The sequence below is a fragment of the Theropithecus gelada genome, chromosome 5 (assembly GCF_003255815.1).
Source record: "Theropithecus gelada isolate Dixy chromosome 5, Tgel_1.0, whole genome shotgun sequence".
Lineage (NCBI taxonomy): Eukaryota > Metazoa > Chordata > Mammalia > Primates > Cercopithecidae > Theropithecus > Theropithecus gelada.
In genome coordinates this window covers 7,142,658-7,167,689 of record NC_037672.1, presented here as the reverse complement: position 1 = coordinate 7,167,689, position 25,032 = coordinate 7,142,658, and the positions used below count along the sequence as shown (strand labels likewise).

Below are 25,032 nucleotides of genomic sequence, written 5' to 3'. Positions count from 1 at the left end.
CTTGACCAGCTCCTGAGAGATAATCTCTAAAGCCTGCAGAATATCCTTGCCTGGGTCCTTTGACCTCACCAGATAGCTGATGCCAGTGATTTGTGGTGGGTGCCTTGGACCCTGTTGTACCGAAATGACCTCTGGAGGGGCTGGAGAACAAACAACTGAGGTCAGTCTCATGTGTGCTCCATGCCTATGTGACTGAGCCTGAGAAAAACCCTGGACCTCAAGGCTCCAGTGAGCTTCCCTGGTTGGCAATATTCTATCTGCATTGTCATACATCATTGCTGGGAGAACTAAGCTCTGTCCACACCACTCATCCACTGAGAGAGGACAGCTAATGCTCATGCCTGGTCTCTCCTGGGCTGTGCGACATTCGCCTTTTTCCTTTCCTGGCTTTAATCTGTACCCTTTCTCTGTAGTGAACTGTAACTGAGCAGAATGGCTCTTCTGAGTTCTGTAAGTCCTTCTAGCAAATCACTGACCCTAAGGCAGGTGCTGGAGACCCCTGACACAAGGATAATATGTAGGATTAGTAACCATCTTGTGGGATTAGGAAGGTTAAAGACCTAAAAAACATTAAACAACTTTGAAAACTGTCAGGTACCCTAGTAATGATTAGAATCTGAAACAAAATATATCACACTTTTTTCCCATTCTAAATGATCACTGTGGATTTTTACTGACAATTATTTAATTGTAACAAAAATAATCTCAGTCCTAGTGTTGCCATATGAGATTTAAGAGACCTTGCTGTTTGTTCACTGCTCACGTGTCCAGACTTGCGTAGGTAAGCCCATGATTTATCAGTTCTTAAACACATGACTCTACTGAAATGATGTGGGCAAAATCCAATTATTTTCTCTTCAAATATAAACCACCAATGGAAACTTACCAGTGCACATTTCTGAAAAATTACTCCATTCTCAGAAGTCTCTTGAACTTCTCTTGAAATGTCCTCATACTACAATAAAACGTAAAAGTTATTAGAAAATGAGAAATATTTCATGCTATACATATATTTAATAAAAGTACAAGATGATGACATTTTTACAGGAGGGTAGAAGGATTACTGCTACTAATCCTTAAGTAATCTTGAAGTCTTATTTTTAAAAGAGCATTAAAGGATTGGAAATTAAAACTTACGGAAAGAAGAACGTGGACATGAGCTTACACCACAGTGTATTCCCGGTCTGGATGCATGTGTGGGACACCTGTTGTCACAGGGACTCACTCAACCAAGATTGACATACCAGCAAGGGAGATGTGGGCAGACGAGTGAAGATATCATTTTACATGTACCGTGTGCTTCCCAGGTGTGGGCTGACAGTACCCCTGTGCACCACGGTGCACTGGAACAAAGGGCAGTGTGTCTGGGGGCAGGGGCAGCCTCTCTGTGAGCTTGATCCCTCATCAACATAGGGAATCCCCCTGCCAAGACTTGGTCTCCTCCAACCCTGCAATGGCTCCTATGAAAAGGTTCCAAAGGAAAGCCAGGGCTCATCCATCAAATACAAGCCTCCTGCTGCCTTTGAACCTTCAGGTTTCCTTTCCCTTTGACTAATAACAAGTATCTATTCATTTCTGCCCTTGCCATGCTCCCTACCCCAGGGCCCTGGCCCCTGCAGTATCCACACACCTCCTTTAAATGGGACTGGACCCTTACTTCATCAAGGAAGCTCTCCTCGGTTCTCCTTGCCGTGATGGCCACGTCTTTCCCACTCTCTGCCTTGCGCACCTGTCACCTGCAGTGGGACAAGCTGTATTCTGGGTTCCAGACTCCAGCAGCTCTCAGTGATATTAATAATCATATGTCTTGTTTATTTTTTACTTATTTTTCATTTGTGTAGACATGGGGTCTTGCTATGTTTCCCAGGCTGGTCTTGGACTCCTGGCCTCAAGTGGTCCTCCTGTCTTGGCCTCCCAAGGTGCTGGGATTATAAACGTGAGCCACCACACTGGGCCTAATAAACTGTCTGTCATTGGCTGAGGGCCAGGCATGGCACCCATCACTTTACATACATGAGTTTTATTACCCCCATTTTATAGATGAGGAAACCAAGGCTCACAAAGGTTAATTCTCTTGCCAAAGGTCACACAGGCAGGAAGCTCGAGACTCTCCCCAGGCCTGTGTGACTCCAAATCCTGTGATCTTTCCACAACATGAATTCCCTCTCCACAGCGTAGAAAATTGTGTAGAAAATTAACAAAAATGCCATTTTCAGAAGAACAGACCGACGATATGCAACGGCATCAGACTGACCCAGGCCTCTGATTCAGTTGAGCTTCCGTCCACCACACCCACTCTAATGACTTTTTAACGTGCTGGGACCGTAAGAGAATTTGCCAAAGCCCTCAAGCAGGCTTTCTCTTCTTCTGACCTTCATAGAACATCTTGTAAACAATAACTGATAAATACAGCTTGTGAAGCAAATCAACACAGAAAGGACGACTGAGTATGGAGAGTGCTGCCCTGTGAGGTGATGAGTTACCTGTTACGGGAGAGGACTGGAAAGAACAATGAGTATTTGTAGTGGGGTCAGTGGTGGCCCCCAAAGGATATGTCCATGTTCTGATCCCCAGAACCTGTGAACGTGTCCTTCTTTGGAAAAAAGGTCTCTGAAGATGTAATTAAGCTGAGGATCTCGAGAGATCATCCTGGACTACCCAGGTGGGGCTGACATCCAATGACAAGTGTCCTTATAAGTAGCACATAGAGAAGACACAGACACAGAGGAGGCCAAGAGCAGATGGAGGGAGACAGTCAAGCGATGCAGCCACAGCCAAGGAAGGCCTGGAGTCACCAGAAGCTGGAAGAGGGAGGAGGATCCTCCTCTAGAGCCTGCAGAGGGAGCATGGCCCTGCCAGCACCGTAATTCCAGACTTCCAGCCTCCCCAACAGTGAGAAAATACATTCCTGTTGTTTTCAGCCATGCTGTTTGTGGTCATCTGTTACAGCAGCCCCAGGAAATTCACATCACTACTTAGCAGGGAGCCCAAAAAAGGGCTGTTGGCCATTGTAGCTCATTGGCCAAGCTTAATGGTTCTCAATACCACTTGACGTCACTGAACCCACGTGATATAAAACAGACTAGAAAACAATAGCAAGAGCATGGAGTAGTGGTTAGAGAAGAGGCTTCGAATCTTGGTTCTGCCACTTCCACCTGTGGGACATAGAACTGGTTTCTTAATCTCTCTAATCCTCAATTTCCCATCTGTAAAAGGAGAATAAAAATACTACTGTTTAAGAAACGCATAACGAGGCTCAAGTGAGATTATGCATAGAAAGTGCTAAACCCAGTGCCCGGCCCGTAGTAAATGCTTGTGAAATGCTCACTGCTATTATGGGCACCGTCATCTTTAATAGCTGGGAGTCACCTGGTCTGGCTGAAGCACAATCCAATCCCTGCTTTGGAAACACCAGACGAGGCAGCCTAATGCTTGACTCAAACCTCCTCTCCATCTAAATACTGTATGTCGTGTAGCAGAAATAGCACCTTGGAAAAATAAATGGATTCACTCCCCAATGATAACTATATTTAGTTATCAGTAGAAAGAGGAGGAACAGCGTTTTTTAAGCAACAAAAGCCTGTGCCATTTTATACACAGCCCAAAATTGGTTTCTTTCCAACTTCTGGTATTCACGTTAAAGTACTGAACTTACTACTTACCAGGCGGTGTGTTACAGGAGACTCTCTTTTAAATAAGTTCTTCTTAGGCCAGGAAGGTATAAAAGCAAATAAGGAATGAGCCCATGGCCCACTAGAGGCTGCAGAGGTTGAGAGTGGGATAAAGACTTCCATTTTCTTGTCCAATTTCATTCCAAGTGGTGCTCCCACTGCAAAACAGCAATATGCACATCTTATATAATGCGGAAAGACAGTAAGGCATAGAGCTTAACCTCTAGAGGCAGACTACAGGGTACATGGAAGGCACCTGAAAAATGTTTGCTGGGTAAGTAAGTTAATGAATGAATGGTATCATCTGTTTGCCAGGAAAATGAGACATGCTCGTTGGGAAGCTACAGAGCTTACACACAGTATTTTTCAAAGCTTGGTCTCCTTACCTGGGTTGTGCAGCCCCACCTAGGAATCAGAACCACTGGGCAAGAATGGTGCCTGGGGTGATTCTTACACACATGACATGAGACAGCCCTGGGCTCGAGTCCTGGCTCTGCCCCTCCAGCTATAAGTCCTTGGGCATAACCTCTAACCTCTCTATACCTCGGTTTGCTGAATTCTAAGGCAAACAGTATAGGTACTACCTTTCTAGGTCCTTCTAAGCACCCGCCTACTGCAGAGTAAGCCCTCAGTGAACACCACCAACCACCATCCTAAAGAGGTTGTGTGCATGGCCAGACACAAACGCCTGCTGAGCCCCCAGGTAGCAAATGACTCCCAGGCCAGGCGCGGCGGCTCACACCTGTAATCCTAGCACTTTGGGAGGCCAAGGTGGGCAGATCATGAGGTCAAGAGATCAAGACCATCCTGGTCAACATGGTGAAACCCCATCTCTGCTAATAAATACAAAAAATTAGCCTGGTGTGGTGGCATGTGCCTGTAGTCCCAGCTATTCGGGAGGGTGAGGTAGGGGAATCACTTGAACCCGGGAGGCGGAGGTTGCAGTGAGCTGAGATTGCGCCACTGCACTCCAGCCTGGTGATAGAGCAAGACTCCGTCTCAAAAGAAAAACACAGTAAAATAAATAAAATAAAATAAAATAAAATAAAGAAATTACTCCCTTAGATTTTTCTCTGTGTCAATACATTTGGAAAGTTCATGGGCATTCATAAAGCACAGGAATGTCACTTGAAAGGTCCTGGCTGGGCGGTCAGGGTCCCTCTTGAGCGGATGCAGCCCAGATGCCGATCAGCTGTGGGACCTTGCACAGGTCAGCTGAGTTCTCTGGGCCTCAGTTCCCCTCACCTGGGAGTGTGGCTAAGATACTAATCAGACAGGGCTGTTGTCTGAGCAGCCAATCAAATGCCACACTGCACGTGAAAGTGCTTAGATGTATCCAATGCTTCAAGTCAGCAATTTTAGTTTTGAAATGGCCTGGATGGTGGCATTGTGCCTTCTTCAACATTTGTCTTCTATTCAAATACACACTAATTTGATGGAAAACAAGATGTACTTTTCAGTCTTTCTTACCCACCACATTGATGGTAAAGACTACAAGTGCTCTTGAAACTTTCTATAGAATTTCAAAATATATGCAGAAAAAAAGCTAGAATTTGATTAAAAAAAAAAAAAAAAAAGATGTGGAGCTGGGTCCTAGATCAAATTACAGTATTTTTTTCCTTCCTTGGGTTGTATCTGGGGGTGATTCAGTTCCTCAGGTTGGGATGGGATAAGGGTTCCTGCCGCATCAAGCATCGGGGGACTGATGGCCCTCGCCATGGAAACAAGCCAGTGCTCCACTGGGTCAGCAGCTGATTCAGAGCATCAGGAATGTCTGAGTAGAGCGTATGGGTGCAAGTGAAACCGGACATCCATCTCCGGACCCCAGCACAGCACCTTGGGCTAGGGCACAAATGCTTGTGCAGCAAGCAGGCAGAACATAAATTCTTAAGGCCACACCTTACCCTTAAGCGCTCCATCTCTGGTCCACCCGTTTACGCTTCTCTGGCTCTCCTGGTCCCCCGCTTTAATGAAGACTCCAAGGTGATCCCTCCCTTCAGAGAGGACCCCTCCTCTATTCAGCAAGAATCCTGCTCAGTCTACAGAGGCAAGTGGGGCCCACCCGAATCCCAGCCCATCCCATTCCCCAGGACACCAGAGTTAGGCACAGAACCCAGAAAAGCCTACACATTGGTCCTAGGGATAGTTTCAAGGGCAGGCCGGGGACCCACGCTGAGCCCAGGGGTCTGCACTGAAACTGTCACAGCCACTGGGAAAAGTCTACACTGCAGGTGCCAGATATCAGACTCAGGAGCCGGGGACTGCCCACCGCATCTTTCCCACCACAGGGTAAGGATGTACCTGCCTGCGAAGGATGCTCGCCAGAGGAAAGCAGGGCGGCTGAAAGGGAAGGAGAAAGGCAGAGCCGTAGGAGCATTGAGAACCTTGTGCTCCCGGGTCCAGCAGTGCCAGGGCCTGCATGTTTCAGTTACAGATGCCAATCAATTCCTCTTGATGAAATGACTGTCAGTTGAATTTCGACCACTGAGTGTGGCAAGCTGAATAAAGGTCCGCAAAGATAGCCAGGTCCTAACCCCATGAGGCTGTGAATGTTATCTTAGGGTCACAGAGACTTTGCAGATGTGATTTGATTAAGGGTCTTGAAATGGGGAGATTGCCTGGATTATCCTGGTGGGCCCTAAATGTCATCACAGATGTCCTTATAAGAGGGAGCCAGAGATTTGACAGACAGAAGAGAAGCAGGCCAAGTATCTATTGAGGCACGACGCCATGCTGCTGGCTTCTGAAATGCAGGAAGGCAGTATCCCTAATCCATCCCTAAGGAACGCAGGCAATGTGGCCATAGATGCTGGAAAAGAAGAAGAAATGGGCTCTCTTCTGGAACCTCTAGAGGGACCAGACACCCTGACTTTGCCCAGTGAAACTGATGTTGGACTTCTGACTTCTAGAACTGTAAGGGAATAAATGTGTGTGGTTGAAGCCACTAAGTTGTGAACATTTGTTAGGGAAGCCACAGAAAACTGATACACCCAGTTAATTCACACATTCTGTGTTTCATTCCCCAGATGCCTTCAAGGGATATCAAAAAGGGCCTACCTCACTCCAGGTTCCACTGTGCACTAACACTTCGGCCAGCTCTGAGGTGCAGGCACACTGCCCTAGTTCTGTAAGGTCAGGGAATGATCTACTTGTCCAAAGTAGAGAGGTGCTGGAAGGATCAGCAGAGTGTGAGGGAGCTGGAGGAAGGAGGGCTTCAGGCTTCTGGTTTTTCATGCTCAAAACAGGAGAACATCAACCAGAAGCAAAACTCACCTGCAGTCTTAAAGTGACAGCATTCTACTTTGGGCCAAACCATACAGGGCAAGTCCTAAAAAATTCAAAAGACACAGAGTCAACATGGAACACATACTTGTGAGAAGTGGTGATAAATAATCTTTGTAAATGGCTCACATGGAGAGGACCTGCATTTTTTTTTTGTTTAAAGACAGAATCTCACTCTGCCGCCCAGGCTGGAGTGCACTGGCGTGATCTCAGCTCACTGCAGGCTCCGTCTACTGGGTTCACGCCATTCTCCTGCCTCAGCCTCCCGAGTAGCTGGGACTACAGGAACCCATCACCACGCCCGGCTAATTGTTTTGTATTTTTAGTAGGGACGGGGTTTCACCATGTTAGCCAGGATGGTCTCGATCTCCTGACCTCGTGATTCACCCACCTCGGCCTCCCAAAGGGCTGGGATTACAGGTGTGAGCCACCGTGCCTGGCCAAGGACCTGCACTTTTATCTGGAAGTGTGAAGTAAACTTTTCTAAGTCAGCCATCCCCGCCGGCTTCTGAGTAGGGAATTCTCTTCCCTTTCCCAGGGAGAGAATCAGTGCCCTCATGAATGCATTTCTGGGAGCCGTCAAGGGAGGACGCACCATGTGGTTAAAACGTCTTATCATCAGACAGACCTGGGTTCAAACCTCAGCCCTGCCCTCCATCAACTCTGTGACCCTGAGTAAGCCAAGAGCCTCCAAATTCCCAAGATCCGGCAAGTTTCCACAGTGTCAGATAACACACTAGATGGGAAGTGGAGAGAACTGGACTCCAGCTGGAACCATTTATTCACTGTGTGCCCTTGGCTAAGTCTCAGCCTCTCTGAGCCTCAGATCCCTCTTCTGAAAAGTGACCTCAAAGCCTCCCCTGAGTCTGCTCAGCCTCGTTGGTGATGAAAATTGGTCTAAACTGAACCTGGCCAAACCCTTCCAATTTATCTTTGTCAATCACTGGGCTCTAGAAAGACTCAGACCTCTCTGCTGAATAATAATAAAAGCTCTCCCACATGGAACCTTCTCCATGTACCAGTGCTTACACTATGTGCACTGAGTGAACTGCACAAGTAGTCCCTATAGTAACCCATGAAGCATTATCCTCATTTTACAGCACCACCCCCAGTCTACGGTAACAAGATAACACTCCAGGGCCTGGCACGCAAGCAGCCTGGCCCGGCACGCAAGCAGCCTGGCCCGGCACGTGTGCTCACCGGCACCTGCACGCAATGGCTGGTTTCTGTGTAACGGAAGGAGAAAGGATGTGTATGCGAGCTGAGCCGCATGCTCAGGACTGGCTTTGGGGGCCAGTTCCGATGACTAGTCCATGTGGCTACTGTTCACTTGGCTCTCACGTAGGCCAGACGCCACAGAAAGCATGAGATGGGACGGGATCGGTGGGACACTGTTGTGGCCACCGTCTGTGTGTTTCAGGCCCAGTCCTTACAGACCTCCAGGACATTAGCTAGGGCAGTTCTGCTGGTGTGACGTAAGCCCAGCTGGACTGGTGGCTGCTTTTCCCCCAAAAGTGTGGAGGAGGCTCACCCACAGAGACGGAGACTCGTGGAGGGACACAGAAGAAATAATGGAAATTGCAGAGACAGAGGCAGAGACAGGCAAGAGGTGAGGGAAGAGGGAAAACGGGTGCAGCTTGATCCAGCCAGGCTTCTACCAAACCCACCCCAGCATTCCCCATTGATGGAGCCAAACATTTGGCTTCAGTTTGTTCACATGGAGCTTATGTTATGTTACGGGCAGCATAAATAATTCTATTTAATATAGTAAATTACGGTACAAACACTCTATGGAGTACCAGGCAGCTATTAAAAAGAATAAAGCAGCATGATTGAGAATTCCACTTCTGGGCATATACGCAAAATAACTGAAAGCAGGATCTTGTAGAGATATTTGCACATCTGTGTTCACAGCAGCATTATTCCCAATAGCCAAAAGTGGAAGCAAGCCAAACGTCCATCGATGGATGAATGGATAAGCTAAATGTGGTCTATTCATAAAATGGAATATGCAGCCTTGGAAAGGACAACATAGGGAGACCCCATCTCTAGTCCAGATTTCTCCCCTCAAATCCAGACGTGAACGCCTAAGAGACATGTGGAACTCACAGCAGTGATTTCCAACCCGAGGCTGCTGCACATTAGCCAGTGGCATCTCCTTTCTGCTATTTGCTCAGGCCCAAATCCTTGGATTTGTCCTTGATTCTTCTCTTTCTCTCTCTCAACCCAGAACCAATCCCAGTAAACCCCACTGACTCGACCTTGAAAAAACATCCACAGTCCAGCAACCTCTCAGTAGCCCACCATTATCTCCCCAGTTTAGCTCCCCTCCATGGCCCCCGGGCCTCCCGCCTGCCTGCTCGCCACTTTCCTGCTCACCCCTCTGCCTGCCATCTGTTCTCACCCCTGCCACGGGGGTGCTTGGAAAGGAAACATGAGACGGGGTCACTTTCTTGCTCAAAGCCCATCCACAGCGTCTCATCTTACTCAGAACAACCGTCGGAGTCCTGGCCAGAAACACGGCCTTGCCCGTCCCTCACTCCATTCGGAGATCTGCTCAGCTGTCACCTCCTTGAAGCACCTTTCCTGCCTGTCCATATCACAAGTGCTGCTCATCTCTCAGACCACTCTGCCTGCTGTGTGCATCTCTATAGCCTCCAACCACTGGTGGACACACCACAGAGTAACATAATTCCTGCCTTTTTCCAGCTCCAAGAATGCAGGCTCCTTAAGAGCAGGGGCAGGTCTTGGTCTGCCTTGCCCTGTCGTATCTCAAGCATTTAGGACACAGCCTGGCACCTAGAAGGCCCTCAACAGCCATTGTGAATGAATGGCCCAGAGGCCTGGTCTCTACTCCCCCTCCACTGCCTCCTCCCCTTTCAATCAACTTCCAGTAGAACAGTCTGCATTGATGAAAATGGTCTAGAATCTGAGCTGTCCAATATGGTAGCCACTAGCCAGATGGGGGCCGCTGACATGTGAAATGTTTAAGTTTAGTCATACATGGCGACTGTAGTGGACAGTGTCCTTTTAGACCATCTGGGAAATGGTTGTAATTTCCTCTTAGTTCTCTCTCTGTAAGAAGGGATGATAAATTAGCACAAAAATCTTGTGTTCAGGTTTACAAAGCACTTTCTTGTAGAGCCTAGACACTGACAGCAAGTGCTTTGGGATAGGCAAGTCTGGGTGGGCATATTCACCTCACCTCGAATCACTGAGGCCTCAGTTTCCTCATCTGTACTATGGGGATATTATACCTTCTTCATAAGGAATTTTAAAAGATTAAGGCCGGGCACGGTGGCTCACACCTGTAATCCCAGCACTTTGGGAGGCCGAGGAGGGCAAATCATGAGGTCAGATCGAGACCACCCTGGCTAACACGGTGAAACCCCATCTCTACTAAAAATACAAAAAATTAGCTGGGTGTGGTGGCGGATGCCTGTAGTCCACTGCACTCCAGCCTGGGCAACAGAGCGAGACTCTGTCTCAAAAAAAATAAATAAATAAATGTAAAGCTTTAGCATAGTACCCAGCACAGAGTAAATACACAGCAAATATACAATTGTTATTATTGCTATTATTACTACATATTACTATGTATTGCCATTCAGTAAGTCCTTACTTAACATCATTGATAGGTTCATAGAAACTGTGACTTTAAGCCAAATGGCATACTGTATAGCAAAACCAAATTTACCATAGGCTAGTTAATACAGACAAGAGCTGTTCCTATAGCATACAGCGCTTCTTTTACTTAAAGTCAAAGTATCCAAGAACCTATTGATGTCCCGTGAGGAGTTACTGCATATCATCATAACTATTATTATCACTGCTCTTGTTACTCTTCTTATCATCACCATCATCATCATTTCTGATAATGCCAAGAAGTAACTATAAAATCGCCACTTTGCAGATGAGGAATGTGAGTCTCAGAGCTGGGCTGAGCACCAACTTCAGGAGAATGGAGACTCAGGCACGTTGAGTGCTATATCCCCAGGAGCCGCACAGAAGCATCAAGAGTACCCAATAAATATTTATAAATTGACACATGAAATATCCAAGTGTCCACAGCTAGTAAATAGTAGAGCTGAGGTCAGAACTCATGTTTCTAGACTCTTAGCCCCGGTTCCAAACCCTCAGTCACTGCCTCACCACTTCCTGCCAACCTCAGTTACTTCACTTGCATTCACTCATTCAACAAATACTTTTGATCACCTACTATGTGCTATTTTGAAAATGAGGATACATCGCCAAAGGAGACATCAAATGCTCTATTCTCAAAACACTATTTAGGAAAATTACCAGCAAAATCATAGTATACTATATATAATTCAAACAAAACAGTAACATACCTTAAATAGTATATTAGAAGGTGATAAGAACAGTGGAGCAAAATAAAGAAGGAAAGAGGGACAGAGAGTAATGCTATTTTAAATGGGGTGATGTTGAAAGGCCTTACTGGGGTGACAGAGGGGCTGTCAGGGTATCGGGGGAGGAGCATTCACTTAGGCAGAGGAAAGACACGTGCAAGGGCCCTGAGGTGAGAACACACCCAGGGTGTTCAAGGAACACAAGGAGGTCCGGGTGCCTGAGCAGGGCAAGTGAGTGATTTCTGCTCTGGGGACAATGGGAAACCACCGTGAGCTACTCTGTGATGAGTGGCATAATAGTCATTTTAAATGGGACACTCTGGCTGCTCTGTTGAGAACAGAGAAGTACTCAAGGGGAGACGCAAGGAGGTCAGTCAGGCGGCTCCACAATAATCCCAGAGAGACGGTGGCAATTCAGATGAAGATGGTGTTTGTAAAGAGAGTGAAAACTGTGTTGATTGTGGGTGTGTTCCATGCGATGTGCTGACTAAATGTGGGGCTTGGGGAGAGGGAGGAGGCTAGGAGGGTGCCAAGGCCTTCGGGCTCAGGAAGAAGAAAGACAGAGGAACCACTGGCAGGAAGGGAGCCTAGGGGCAGGATTTAGGTTCTGCCTTGGTGCATCAGTTGTGGAGTGCCCATGAGTCTCCACGAACCATGGCAGGTAGGCCTGCAGATCCATGGTGGAGCTCAGAGAAGGTCTTGGCTGGACATGGAAATTCAGGAGCTGCCAGTGGATAGATAGATCACCAAGGATGTGAGTGTTGACAGAGGGAAGAAGAGAACCCAGCACTGAGCCCTGGGGTGCTCCGGCCATTAAAGATCAAGTGAAGCACAGACACCCTCAAGATCTCCATCTTTCCTGACCAAGCTCTCAGGAAGTTTTGTTTTGTTGTTGTTGTTGTTTGAGAGAGGGTCTTGTTCTGCCATCCAGGCTGGAGTGCAGTAGTGAGATCATAGCTCACTGCATCCTCAAACTCCTGGTTTCAAGTCATCTTCCTGCCTCAGCCTCCTGAGAACCTGGGAATACACAGGCATGTGCTATCACACCCAGCTAATAAAATATATATATGTTTTTGTAGAGGTGAGGGTCTCACTATGTTTCCCAGGCTGCTTTTGAACTCCTGACCTCAAGCTATCCTCCTGACTTAGCCTCCCAAAGTGTTGGGATTACAGGCGTGAGTTTATTTGACTAATAGTTCCCTTAACTTGGAATTCCAAGGCTGCAATTTTGAAAGCTATAGTAATTACACAGTGTAACAGATAATGTTACATCGTATCTGGCTGATTTTTTGTTGTTCTTTTCTACAAATTTGGGACACACCCAATCCACTGAACTTGGCATCACAACCAACCTAAATTACTGTTGTGTGGTGCTTCAAGTAAAATAACAAAATGATACTATTAGCATAATGAAATGGTGAAAATGATGAAAGGATCTCATTCTGAAATAGACACTTATCTTTCAAAGGGGCTGGGTGGTTTCTTTCATCTGAATTCTTGGGACATCAGATAAGGCTTGCTACCGAGCAGTGATTTCCCAGACTTGTTGGTCTTGGGACTCCTTTATAGATTTGCCAATTATTGAAGGCTCCAAAAAACTTTTGTTTGTGCTGATTATATTCATCAACATGTACTCTCTTTAAATTAAAGGTGAAAATATTTTAAAGTGTCTATTAATTCATTTTAAATAGGAATAACAATGCCATTTCACATTAACATAAACAGCATATTTTTTGAAAACTAAATAAACTAAAACTTTTATTTTCTAAAATAAAAAAAGTGAGAAGAATTACTTTTTTTTTTTTTTTAACATTTTTGCAAACCTCATCTATGTCTGAGTTAATGGAAGGAGCTGGATTCTCAAATCTGCTTGTACATTAAATCTGCTGCAACATCACACTTCCTGTCACCTTGGAAAACTCCATCGCACAATTGTGAGAAAATGAGTAGACAAAGTAAGTAATATCTCAGCATTACTGTGAAAATAGCTCTGACTCCATGGACCCCTATAATGGTTCAGTGACCCGAGGGAGTCCCTGGGCCCCACTTTAAGAACCACTGCAGAATAAAATGCATTCCCAGTGGGTATCAAATGATGAAATTAAAAAAGGTAAAATCCCCACCCACAGTAACTCACAATCCAGCAAAGGAAACAGACAAGCAGCCAAAACGATGTGGTAAATGTTCTCACCAAGAGATGTCCCAGCATCAGGGGGCTAGAGACTTGGAATATGACAAGCCCCTCCTACATGCGGGCCACACCCACGATGATTCCTCCACCTGGGATGTCCTCTCCCCACTCTTTCCCTGGCTAAACCTGCCCATCCTTCAAGTCTCAACTGACCTCCCAGACTAAATGATCTCCTTCCTCCACCCTCTCTCATGGCTCCCCATCCTCCTCCTTACAGCAATCACAGTGTGCAATTAGGCATTGGTCTCCCAGCCCCCTGCACACAGCATGGGACTTAGCAAAGGTGCAATAAATATATCTATAGATATAGATATTGAATGAATGGATGGATAGATGGCATCAAATAATTACATGAAGGCATCAAATAATTACAATAGGAAGAACTAACCTGTGCCTTAGGGAACTGTGCTCTGGAAACAGCCCTTACACCACTGCTCAGAAGAGAAAGCAGAGACCTGAGGGCTGTGACTTGCCCCAGGCCCCAGAAGAGGGAGTGGCCGAGGCAGGGACACACATGACTGGAGCTCTTTCCTGTACAGTGTGCAGAAGGGCTGTCCAAGACAGGCCCAGAGAGATGGAGGAAGGCTGGTCCCATGGACAGCTGGGATGGGTGTGGGCAGGGCCAGGGCCCAGGGGATGTGCTCAAGATGCCAAGGGCACCTGAACACAGGTGCTCATTCCCAGATTCCTGCAAAGGCAGGGGCGGCCCTTAAGTGTGAGGTGCTCTAGACCTACCATGGTCCTAGATGGCTTCAGGCCCTTCCCAGTAGGCACCATCCCTCCCTTCCGGCAGGGACCACCCTCAACACCACTGTGGCTGACAGAGACCAATGTGCGCCAGGATCTTCTGACTCTGGCATCCCAGAAGGAAGAGCTTGTGCAAAGCAGGTGAGGCCAGGCGCACGGGCTCTGAACTCGGGGGCCAGGGAGAAAGCACAGGACAGGCCTGGGGATTTGACTCCCTGAGCCTTGGTTTTGTCACCTGCAAAACTGGCCAGATACTCCCACCTCACAGGGCAGATGAAAGAACCCAGGGAACATGTTCTGTCATTAGACTTTTGAAAGCTCAGGACACTGACATGGCATTTCTCCAGTGAAAATCTAAAGACAGAAAGGGAGCAGGGTCTCTTTTAAGACTAAACCTCTGGAAGTGTCGCAAGTGTCCTGGGGTAGAGAACACAGCAGGACAGGACCCACCACCCTGGGAGAGAGGTGGGAGGACCTCAGGGCAGCATCAATGGCCAGACCACTGGCCAGGGCAGTCCTGGGAATAGGAGTCTGGGTGTGCTGCCAGGGACAATAAGGTGGGGGAGGGAAGAGTGCCAGCATGGGACAGGAGTGGTGTGATGTCTACCAGGACAGACCACCCCAGAGGTCTGGGGGAAAATGGATGCAAGAAGTGGGAAAACCATCACCAAGGGCTAGAGGTGAAGTGGTGGGACCTGAAGCCAGGGGGTGGCAGTGGGGAGGGAGGAGGGGCAGACATCCGAGCTGATCTGTAGGAAAAGGCACTAGGACTGGTGACCAACTTTGTGGGGGGAAGTCAAGTCTAGGGTGACAGCCAGGGATCCACGCCTTTCGAGTTTAGGACCACAGAAGGAGGGCCAGGGTGAAGTAGGAAGTGGCTAAATCCATCAGCCAGGAGAGTTCAGTCACCTAAGAGTCCAGCCAAGAGTTCCCACTTTCAACAACCGCTGCAATCTCCCAGTGCTGGCGTCTGCAAGGCGCTCTGTATGCGTGAGCTCATCTAACCCACTTCCACCCTCTGGGGTGGACGCCGCCACGGCCCTGTTTCAACGATCAGGAAACTGGGGCACAGGAGTGACCTGCCCTAAGTTAAAGTTCGTAAAATGGAGAACAGGATTCGAACCCGGGTCGCTGGTGAAGTCCAAGCTCGCAGGTGCCACACCCCGAGGAAGGTCTCTAGTTTCCCTGAAGCTTTCTGGCCATGAGCGGGATACACCTAAGGGCCGCGAGGCACCCTGTTCAGATCCTGCCCTCTCTCATTCTTTGCGAAATACTAAGGGTCCTCCCTGCCACCGCCGGTGTAGACGAAGTCAAACCACTAGAGTCAGACCGGAGCCTGGGGGCGGGCCCTCCTTACCTGCGTGCTGCTCTCGGGCCCCACCCCGCTCCGCCCGGGAGGAGTCCTCAGGCCAGGCCCAGACCCGGGAGCCACCTGGGGATGCCGGGGTGGCTGCGCGCCGAGGGGGCGCCAGCGGGGACTTGAGCTGGCGCCGAGACAGCCTCGGTCCCCCAGCGCCAGGGCTACCGCCAGGAGGCCCCCGGCCAGCACCCACGTGGCGCGCCCCCGGGAGCCCGAGGGGCCCATCGCCTGCCGGGACCCGCTAACTCAAAGCGGCGGGTGCCGCCGAGTCGCCGGAGCTTCCGGACCCCAGGCCCGCCCCGCCGCCGAGCATGCTCAGTGCGAGCCGCCGCCGAAAGTTTTCTGGAACAAACACCCGCATCTGGAGCTCGGCGGGCCGGGAGGTGCCGGACGGGCGTGGGAGGGGAAGAGCAAGCTGGCGCGGCCCGGGCGCCCGGCGGCCTGGCCTGGGTTTGCTTCCGCCCAAACCAAATCAGAGCGGGTCACTCCCCTGCTCCTCAAGGTTACCAGGGCCCCAAGGGCCCCTCCGCTACCACCTACCCGGGTCTGTAAGCCTCTGTTCAGACGCACTTCTCCTGGGAACCGTTTCCTGACACACGGATGTGAATCCGGAGTTTCCTCATCCCCGTTTAGAAAACCGAGAAGCACTTGGAGCTCGGGGCCACGAGTTCTGGAGCACCCAGAGGGTTCAGGACAGCTCGGGGAGGAGGGGGTGGCGGGGAGAGAAGGAAAAGGACCCTCACTTCCGGTTGCGTTCAGTGCAGCCCAGCTGAGCACCCACTGCCCGAGCCTGCTGTGGCTCAGCCCTGGGCCTGCCCGGGTGCCCCTCGCATTCCCAGTGGGAAACAGGCCAGCTGCTGGGCCACCTCTCTGGAGACCTAGAAAGAGGGCAGCTGGTGTCTGAAGTCGCAGCCCTGAGCAAGCTCTCCCTGAACTCTCCGTGGGGTCAGGGGTTTGCTTTGCCAAGGGAGGCAGGAGGAGGAGGAGAAAGACACAAAAAAGGGGGACAGGTGGAGCCTTTTGTCTGCTTCCTCATCCCTGCCTAGGTCCTGAGTGACAGCTGACACCTGTTGATGGGAGAGGGCTCCACTCCAGCCATCCTTCCTCCAGGGCAGCCTGTTAGGCTGTCTAAAGTCTCAGGTCAGTGAGCCTGGCCCCTGGCAGCCTATCTCCCCATAACCCAGACCATCCAAGGACAGGCCTTTCCTGAGCTAACATGGACAAGGCCAGGGGGTTTGAGAAGCTGAGAATTTATAAGCCAAGTTCCCCACACCAGGGGGTACGTGGCAGCTGTCAGGCATGAGACAAGGCCACAGGCTAATTGCCAAGCCTGTTGCTGGAACATTGGTATTATTTGACAGTCGGTAATTTAAAGGTTAATTTAATAGTCAACTTTATCATAAAGTAAAATGCAAATAACCCTACATTTAAAACATCTTCTTATTACTATTTTTTATACAGTCAGGGTCTCACCGTGTTGCCAAGACTGGTCTTAAACTCCTGGGCTCAGACAATCCTCCACTTCAGCCGCCCAAAGTGCTGGGATTACAGGTGTGAGCAACCACACCTGGCCCAAACACCACATTTTAAAAACTAAAGCCTAAGCATTCATGGAAATACCCAGCGTAAAACAACAGCATCAAGTTACTGCCCTCATATGTGTCCCCAGGAACTTGGAGATGCTTCTAAGGAAATATATAAGAAGCTCCCCATAGCGGAGAGTTTGTCCTGAAGCCAGACAGACACAGGTGTAAATGGGACAATAATTCTGTCCCACTCCTTAATTGCAAGACTTTAAATGAGTCACCTCTCCTCTCTAGCTGTCAGTTTCTTCGTTTATAAAAAGGATGAAGAATTTGGGTAACAGTTCTCATCTTGCCACGAGGAAATGATGAAACAAATTAGAAACAAGCTGGACATCCAGGCTGAAAGGGCAAAGCCTTCCTCTGCTGAAACAGATCCACATGGTGTTCCCTAGCCTGGCCCACACAGGTAATTAAGCTCCACAGGGTAAGAGTGTGTGTGTGTCTGCGTGTGCCCTTGCGTGCAAGTGTGCAGTCATGCACATGCATGTGTACTTTACCCAGGCACCCAGGACAAAAGCAAACATCTAGTAGCTACCCCATAAATGTTTGTTTAAAGCAAACACAGAGTGATGAACTGGTCTAATTGTTTACCCCTCTACACAACTATGAGATACTCACTACCCTGGACACTGCCTGGTTTGTGGCTGACCTATCCCCCAGCCTGCAACACACAAACAGATTCTCCCCAAGTGCTGAGTAAATGAATGATGGTGCAGTGTCCTAGACCTAGTGGGGACCGGGTGTAAGGGTCTCTCTACACAGCGTCTCAGTGGGGACTGGGTGTAAGGGTCCCTCTACCCATCCTCCTAGGGGAGACTGAGGGTAACAGTCTCTCCACCTATTGTCTTGACCTTCCCTGGGAGAAAATAAGATTAAAACGGAAGACTTCGCGTGAGCAAGTTCAGAGGCGTGGAGGGCGGTGTGGCTCCGGGAAGGTTGATGGGTAGAGGTTAGGGGCAAGGGCAAGGGGTTGGACTTGCATTGGTCCCAGCGTTTTCATCAGGAGGATGGGCGGGGCACCCACCGCAGAGGGTTATGGAGAAAGTTAATGAGATCATTAAGCTAAATGCTTAGCATATTCTAAGCCTCAATACAGTTAAAGGAGACTTCCTCGGTGATAAAGGTCTCTCTTTCTCCCCAGGAACCCAGGAATCCCGGTGGAAACCGTGCCCCCTCCAGAATGGTCCGGGGCTGGGAGGCGCGCCTCTTGCTGGGCATGCTCAGTGCAGGGGCAGGGCTGAGGCGGGGGTGGCTGAAAGTTTTGAGCGGTGATCCAGGCTCCTCCCTCCGGCTCGGCGAAGCAGGGAAGGGGAGAAGAGTAGGAGTCGGGAGACTGCACAGGCCGGAAAGTCTGCGGGGCGCGCCGCGACCCTGGCCCGCCCGGGCTCCGAGTCTCGCGTCGCCGCCCTGGCGGGGACGGTGCAGCAAGCAGCGGGATGCGGCGGGGCGGCCGCCTGAGCGCCCCAGATGGCCGGCGGCGGGGCGGCCTGCAAGAGCGACGCGCGGCTGCTGCTGGGCCGGGACGCGCTGCGGCCGGCACCCGCGCTGCTGGCCCCAGCCGTGCTGCTGGGCGCCGCGCTCGGCCTCGGCATCGGCCTCTGGCTCGGCTGCCGCGCGGGCCGCCGAAGCCCGCGACACCAGGTGGGTCGGCCGAGCAGACAGCGGTGGGGCGGGGCGCGGGGCGCGTAGCTTCTCTGTCGTGCGGACCTGGAGACCCGGCTTTGTGACTCCTTGAGCCTGGTTGGGGACTTCGCGCGCAACTGCTCAGGCGTCGGGTTCTCCTGCTCCAGGAGGAAGGTGGCGGGGTGACTAGAGGGCACTGACCTGGGGTCCCCTGCGGTGCCTGTTACATCCCGCTCTGTTGGGTGATCCTAGACAGCAGCCCATCCGCGCCACGCCTCGGTCTCCTTATCTGCAGCACCAAGGGTTTGGACAGGATGCTGACCCCGCTCACCGTGGTGGACAGAAGGGCTGCTGGGACTCCCACGCCTGAATGCCTATTCCTGCTTCTGCCTTTTCCATCCTTCTGGTGTGGGTTACGTCGCCTGGCCTGAGTTCCAGCCGCCACATTGGCATTCATTTTTTCATTCATCAGTAAAAGTTTTTTCACAGTAAAAGTTTTCGGGCATCTTCTACAGCCAGTCACTGGCCTGGGGACCACATTCGTGAGCAGGAGAGACCCTGCCTTGCCTGCTTGAGGTTCACAGCCTCAAGGAGAACGACGAGATGCAAGTTTACAAGTGAACTATCAGTTGTGACACCGCATGGGGAGTCTGAGATGGAGCACTGGCAATGCTAGCGTTTATTGAGTGCTGATTGTTTACCAGGCACTGAACGAGACCCTCTGCCTAATTGATCTCAATGAATCTCCACAACAGTTTGAGTTGATTTCATGAATGTCTCTGCTTTGCAGATGAGGAAACCGAGGCACAGAGGAGTTAAGTAGCTTACTAAAGTGACAGACGTGTCTAACCCCAAAGCCACTCTGCATGGATGAGGGTCGGGGTGGCTGCCTGAAGGAGACCAGTGGATGCTTCATATGCAAGTGGCCCTCATGGAATTGGCTGTGCATGGCAACGCCTGGCATATGGCAGGCATTCCATCAGTAGTGGTATGGCCACTATTTTAGATCCTTGCAGCTTCTGCCTCTTTGGTGGGGAGGAGGGTAAAGTCTGTGAGATCAGAAACAAGATGGCATGGTCTTGCTGCCCCCATTTCTGGCCCGTGGGAAGAGGAGACAGATCCTGTGCGGGTTCCATGTAGGCACAGGCTCTTTCAGAATGTGGTGACTCATGGGACGCATTACATTGCAAAGAGCTGATCAGGGCTGAAACTAAGATAATACAAGATGCTTGTAGGTGAATTGGGGGTTGTCAGATCCTGCTGGTGATTAAGAGACACTAAGAGATGCTGGCTTGTTGCATGGAGAGGGAAAGGGAAGCAACACACAGAGACTTTGCTGGGCGCCCTATGCAGTGTTTATCGACATCTGGTTCTTTATCCTCCACCCCATGAGGTGGAGGAACTGCCATTATCCCCACTTTACAGTGAGGCAGTGGATGCTCTGCAAAGTTATTTGACCAAGGTGCCATGATGAGTAAACAGTGGGGCTGAATTTCAACCCTAGTTGGTTTGAACCCCAAACCCAGAGCCTTAAGAGTCTGCTACCTAGTGAGGTGGTGGTTAGTATCCTATTTCCTAGCTGAATCAGCTGAGGCTTACCGGGATTAACCAAGCCATCTGGGTTTGCACAGCTAGTCAGTTGAGGGTGATGGTGGCTCAGACCAGGGTGGCAGCCATTGAGAGGTCTGTGGCTCAAAGTAGGACTAATAGGATTTTCTTACAGTTTGATGTGATCCTTGCAACAACCTTCTTTCTAATGAGATTCTTTTCCTCCTGTCTCCTCTCTCTGGTTTTTATTTATAAAATGTACGTCAGACATTATGACTCTCCTGATTAAACACCTCCAGTGACTCCTGGCTGCCTGCAAAAGATAATGCCCATCCAGGCGCTGTGGCTCATGCCTGTAATCCCAGCCCTTTGGGAGGCCAAGGCGGGCTGATCAACTGAAGTCAGGAGTTCGAGACCAGCCTGGCCAACATGGTGAAACCCTGCCTCTACTAAAAATACAAAAATTAGCTGGTGTGGTGGCAGGAGCCTGTAATCCTAACTACTCAGGAGGCTGAGGCAGGAGAGTTGCTGGAACCTGGGAGGCAGAGGTTACAGTGAGCCGAGATCATGCCATTGCACTCCAGCCTGGGCGACACAGCAAGGCTCTGTCTCAAAAAAAAAAAAAAAAAGAAAAAAAAAAGAAAAATTAGAGACCAGTCTGACCAACATAGAGAAACCCTGTCTCTACTAAAGATACAAAATTAGCCAGGCATGGTGGTGCATGCCTATAATCCCAGCTACTGGGGAGGCAAAGGCAAGAGAATCGCTTGAACCCAGGAGGTGGAGGTTGCAGTGAGCCGAGATCATGCCATTGCACTCCAGCCTGGGCAGCAAGAATGAAACTCCATCTAAAAAATAAATAAATAAATAAATAAATAAAACAATACCCAGTTTTCTAGCATGGTGCATACAGTGGCTTACCTTCTCCAGAGCACCCATCCTGACGCACAGGTGCCCAGTCACTTGCCTCATCCTGCTCTCCAGCCACTCAAGACATCTCGCTGTTCCCTGTCACCTCTGCACTTCTGTATATCTGTTCTCTCCACCTGCACTGGCCTTTCTCAGACTCCATCCTGCTCAGCCCTCAGGACCCAGAGAGATCACCTTCTTCACCAGGGAAACCTTCTTTGACCTTCCGCGCTAGATCAGGTACTTCCCTGCTTTCTGGGCACTCGTTGTTGTTCTCCTCCTCTGTTCCAAGTCACAGTGTTATCTTGCACTGCTTTCCTTTTGCTGTTTTTGTTTTATTTTGTTATTTTAACTTATTTCATCATTAAACCTGTTTTATTTACATTGAAGTTGTTCGTGCACATAATTTAAAGTATTAGTTCAAAAGGAGCAGTAGCCCCACCCATTTTCTACTTCTCAACAGTGGCCTTGTTAACTCTTTCAGCTGATTATTTTGAGAATTTACTTCCCATTTCTGAATAACGTGCCTATATTGCTGCTGCTTGCTTTTTTTTTTTTTTTTTTGCTGTGTGTAATAGCCGTTTGACCTTCCACTGTGGAAAGGAAGAGGACTTAGCTCTGTTGCCTCCCCTCCTCCATAAGATGTTCACTCTTCCCAACACCACTACCACCCTCCCGATAGGGAGGTTATAGGGGAATTTGGTTAAATTAGTATTCAGTGTTTCCATTATTACAATTCTGCAAACATTATTTACTGTAAGTTAAGGATCGGTTATGGTTATGAATACCTTCTTTTCTTGCACAATGTTTTGTTTTTCCTGAAATTAATAGTTATTCTCTTTTTTTGTTTTTTTGTTTTGTTTGAGATAGGGTCTCACTTTATTGCCCAGGCTGGAGTGCAGTAGCATGATCACGGTTCACAGTAGCCTTGACCTCTTGGGCTCAGGTGATCCTCTCGCCTCAGCCTCCCAAGTAGCTGGTACTATAGGCTTGCACCACCATACCTGGCTAATTTTTTTTTTTCTGTTTTTTGTAGAGTTGGGGTTTTGCCATGTTGCCCAGGCTGGTCTCAAACTCCTGGGCTCAAGTAGTCCTCCTGCTTTTGCTTCCCAAAGTGCCAGGATCACAGGCTCATCACAGATGAGCCACCACATCTGGCCTCAGTTTTTTCATTTGTTTAGATTCTGTGTACTTATCATTCATTTAACTGTCCCCCATGTATGTGCCTTTCTGTTCAAGACATTTGAATACATTAGATATTTGATCCGTTTTATCTTCTTGAGAAAAACATCTCTCCCGGAAACATTCTGACAAGCTCTAGTTTGAGCTGGTTATTCTCTAGACAGCTCTCTAAAGTGTAGACCAGACCAGCAGCATCAATATCTTGGGGAGCTTGATAGAAATGCAAATTCTTGGGCTCTACCCCAGACTCACTGAATGAGAATCTCTGGGTCCAGCAAGCTGCGTTTAATAAGCCCTCCTGATGATTTACATGTTCTTAAAGTTTGAGAAGCAGCTACTCATCATGCTGGGACTTTCTCATGTCTCTCCTGGGTTGAATCCTATTTCAGGGATTCCCCTGCACTCCCCTTTCATTAGCTAATTTCCTTGCATGCCGGGAACACATCCTTCAGTAGCTTTTTCAAAAAGGGATGAATGCAACTCTTTTGAGAACTTCTGTGTCTGAAAATATATTCTTCTATCTTTATACTTAATTTGGTAAGAATAATTAGATTGGAAATAATTTTCCTGCAGAATTTCGAAGGCATTTTTCCATTGTCTTTTTTTTTTTTTTTTTTTTTTTTTGAGATGCAGTCTCGCTGTGTCACTGAGGCTGGAGTGCGGTGGTGCGATCTTGGCTCGCTGCAACCTCCACTTCCTGGGTTCAAGTGATTCTTCTGCCTCAGCCTCCCAAGTAGCTGGGACAACAGGCGTGCGCCACCATGCCCAGCTAATTCTTGTATTTTCAGTAGAAACGGGGTTTCGCCATGTTGGCCAGGCTGGTCTTGAACTCCTGACCTCGTGATCCTCCCACCTCGGCCTCCCAAAGTGCTGCAATTACAGGGATGAGCCACTGCATCCGGCCTCCATTATCTTAGAACTGTTGTGGAACCAAACTGGGTCCCACTCACCTCGCACAGTAAGACCAGATAGCTACACTGAGGTTTTGCAGTGGTAAAAAGGAAGGTGTTTATTCACAGGGCACCAAGCCAGGAGGACTAGGCAGCTCATGCTGAAATCCTGACCTCCCCAATGACTTGCACGTGAGGGTTTTTAAAGGTATAGGTAAATTTCAGGAAAGCAGAAGTTATAGGCAAAATTGTAAATCAGTACATGAAGGTTACAATTGGTTTTGGCCTAAAAGGGCGGGACATCTTGAAGTGGAGGCTTGTAGGTCAGAGGTAGATTCAAAGATTTTCTGATATGCATTTTGTCAAGGAAGAGAAGCTTTGTTTTAAAATGTGGGTTCAGCAGAAAAGAACATTAGCTCAGGCTCCTGGGCATGACTTCCTCTGGGCCCCCCAGGAAGAACTTTCAAACAAAGAATGGTGCTCAGAGTTCAGATCTCAGATAAGGGACAGCGGAGGACCTCAGCCTCTGAGTAGATCCATTTGATGGGGGTCCAGGTTTCTGAAGAACAACTCAGGACATATGTTAAGTGTTATCTTTAATTTCTGTGGGGAAACCAAACATCTCCTGACTCTAACTTCCTGGCTATTGTTTTAAGTTACTATTACCTTCTTGCTTATCAAGTTGCTGATAATTTCCCTTGAAGAAAGTCAGGATTTTCCTTTATTTCCAGGCTAAGGGCAGGGGATTTGCAGGCCCATAAAAGGTGGGGACTCTGCTTCATCTCATAATTTCCATGGTTGCTGTTGAGAAAACTGATTCTATTCTGATCCTTGATACTTTATATGAAACCTCTTTTCCTTTTGTTCCTCTGTAGAATCTTAAAGAACCTTTACCTTTGCTCCTAATAAATAAAATTGCACCAGGATGGTCTTGGTGAAAGTCACTTGTCATCCACGGTGCCAGGCATTTGGAACGTCCTTTTGATAGAGAATCATTTTCTTGATTTCTTTGATGATTCTTTTCCTTTTGTATGTTCTCTTCTTCCAAGAACTCCTATCATTTTTTTAGGTTGAATTGGGCTTCCAATCTTAGTCTTTCTCTCTCACTTCCCATCTCTTTGTCTTTTTTTTTTTTTTTTTTGAGACAGAGTCTCGCTCTGTCACCCAAGCTGGAGTGCAGTGGCCAGATCTCAGCTCACTGCAAGCTCTGCCTCCCAGGTTTACACCATTCTCCTGCCTCAGCCTCCCAAGTAGCTGGGACTACAGGCGCCTGCCACCTTGCCCGGCTAGTTTTTTTGTATTTTTTAGTAGAGACGGGGTTTCACGGTGTTAGCCAGGATGGTCTCAATCTCCTGACCTCGTGATCCACCCATCTCGGCCTCCCAGAGTGCTGGGATTACAGGCTTGAGCCACCGCGCCCGGCCCTCTTTGTCTTTTTTACATTACCGTCAGAAAGACGTTTCTCAACTTTGTACTTGTATTGAGTTTTTCATATTTTCAATTTTCAAGAGTCCTTTCTTTGTTCTGAGAATGTTCTATCCTGTTCTTATTTCATGAATGGAATACCTTCTCTGATCTCTCTGATAATATTTTAGTTGTTTATTTAAGGTGTTTTTTTTTTTCTCCGCCTTGCGTAGTGTGTTCCCTGCTTGCTTTTTCCTTTTGTTTGTTTT

General features: G+C 48.7%; 2 protein-coding genes across 5 annotated transcripts in view; one reads left to right on the top strand and one right to left on the bottom strand.

Annotated features, from left to right (window-relative positions):
* EVC2 (EvC ciliary complex subunit 2) overlaps nt 1–16,878 on the bottom strand; it is a 146,331-nt gene extending 129,453 nt beyond the window's left edge. Inside the window, exons 1-4 of one of the 2 annotated variants that reach the window (XM_025386758.1) lie at nt 16,162–16,878; nt 6,945–6,999; nt 3,663–3,829; nt 887–955 (exon numbers count right to left, since the gene is read on the bottom strand). In XM_025386758.1, the coding sequence (XP_025242543.1) occupies nt 887–955; nt 3,663–3,829; nt 6,945–6,987 (279 nt within the window). In that variant the 5' untranslated portion in view covers nt 6,988–6,999; nt 16,162–16,878. Of the gene's footprint in view, nt 1–886; nt 956–3,662; nt 3,830–6,944; nt 7,000–15,618; nt 15,912–16,161 lie in introns of those variants that run through there. The other variant, XM_025386757.1, reaches the window with a different exon arrangement.
* A 1,612-nt stretch (nt 16,879–18,490) lies between these two features.
* EVC (EvC ciliary complex subunit 1) overlaps nt 18,491–25,032 on the top strand; it is a 92,056-nt gene continuing 85,514 nt past the window's right edge. For 2 of the 3 annotated variants that reach the window (XM_025384741.1, XM_025384740.1), the window contains exon 1: nt 18,517–18,848. In XM_025384741.1, coding sequence (XP_025240526.1) covers nt 18,675–18,848 — 174 coding nt within the window. In that variant the 5' untranslated portion in view covers nt 18,517–18,674. Of the gene's footprint in view, nt 18,849–25,032 lie in introns of all 3 variants that reach the window. The other variant, XM_025384742.1, reaches the window with a different exon arrangement.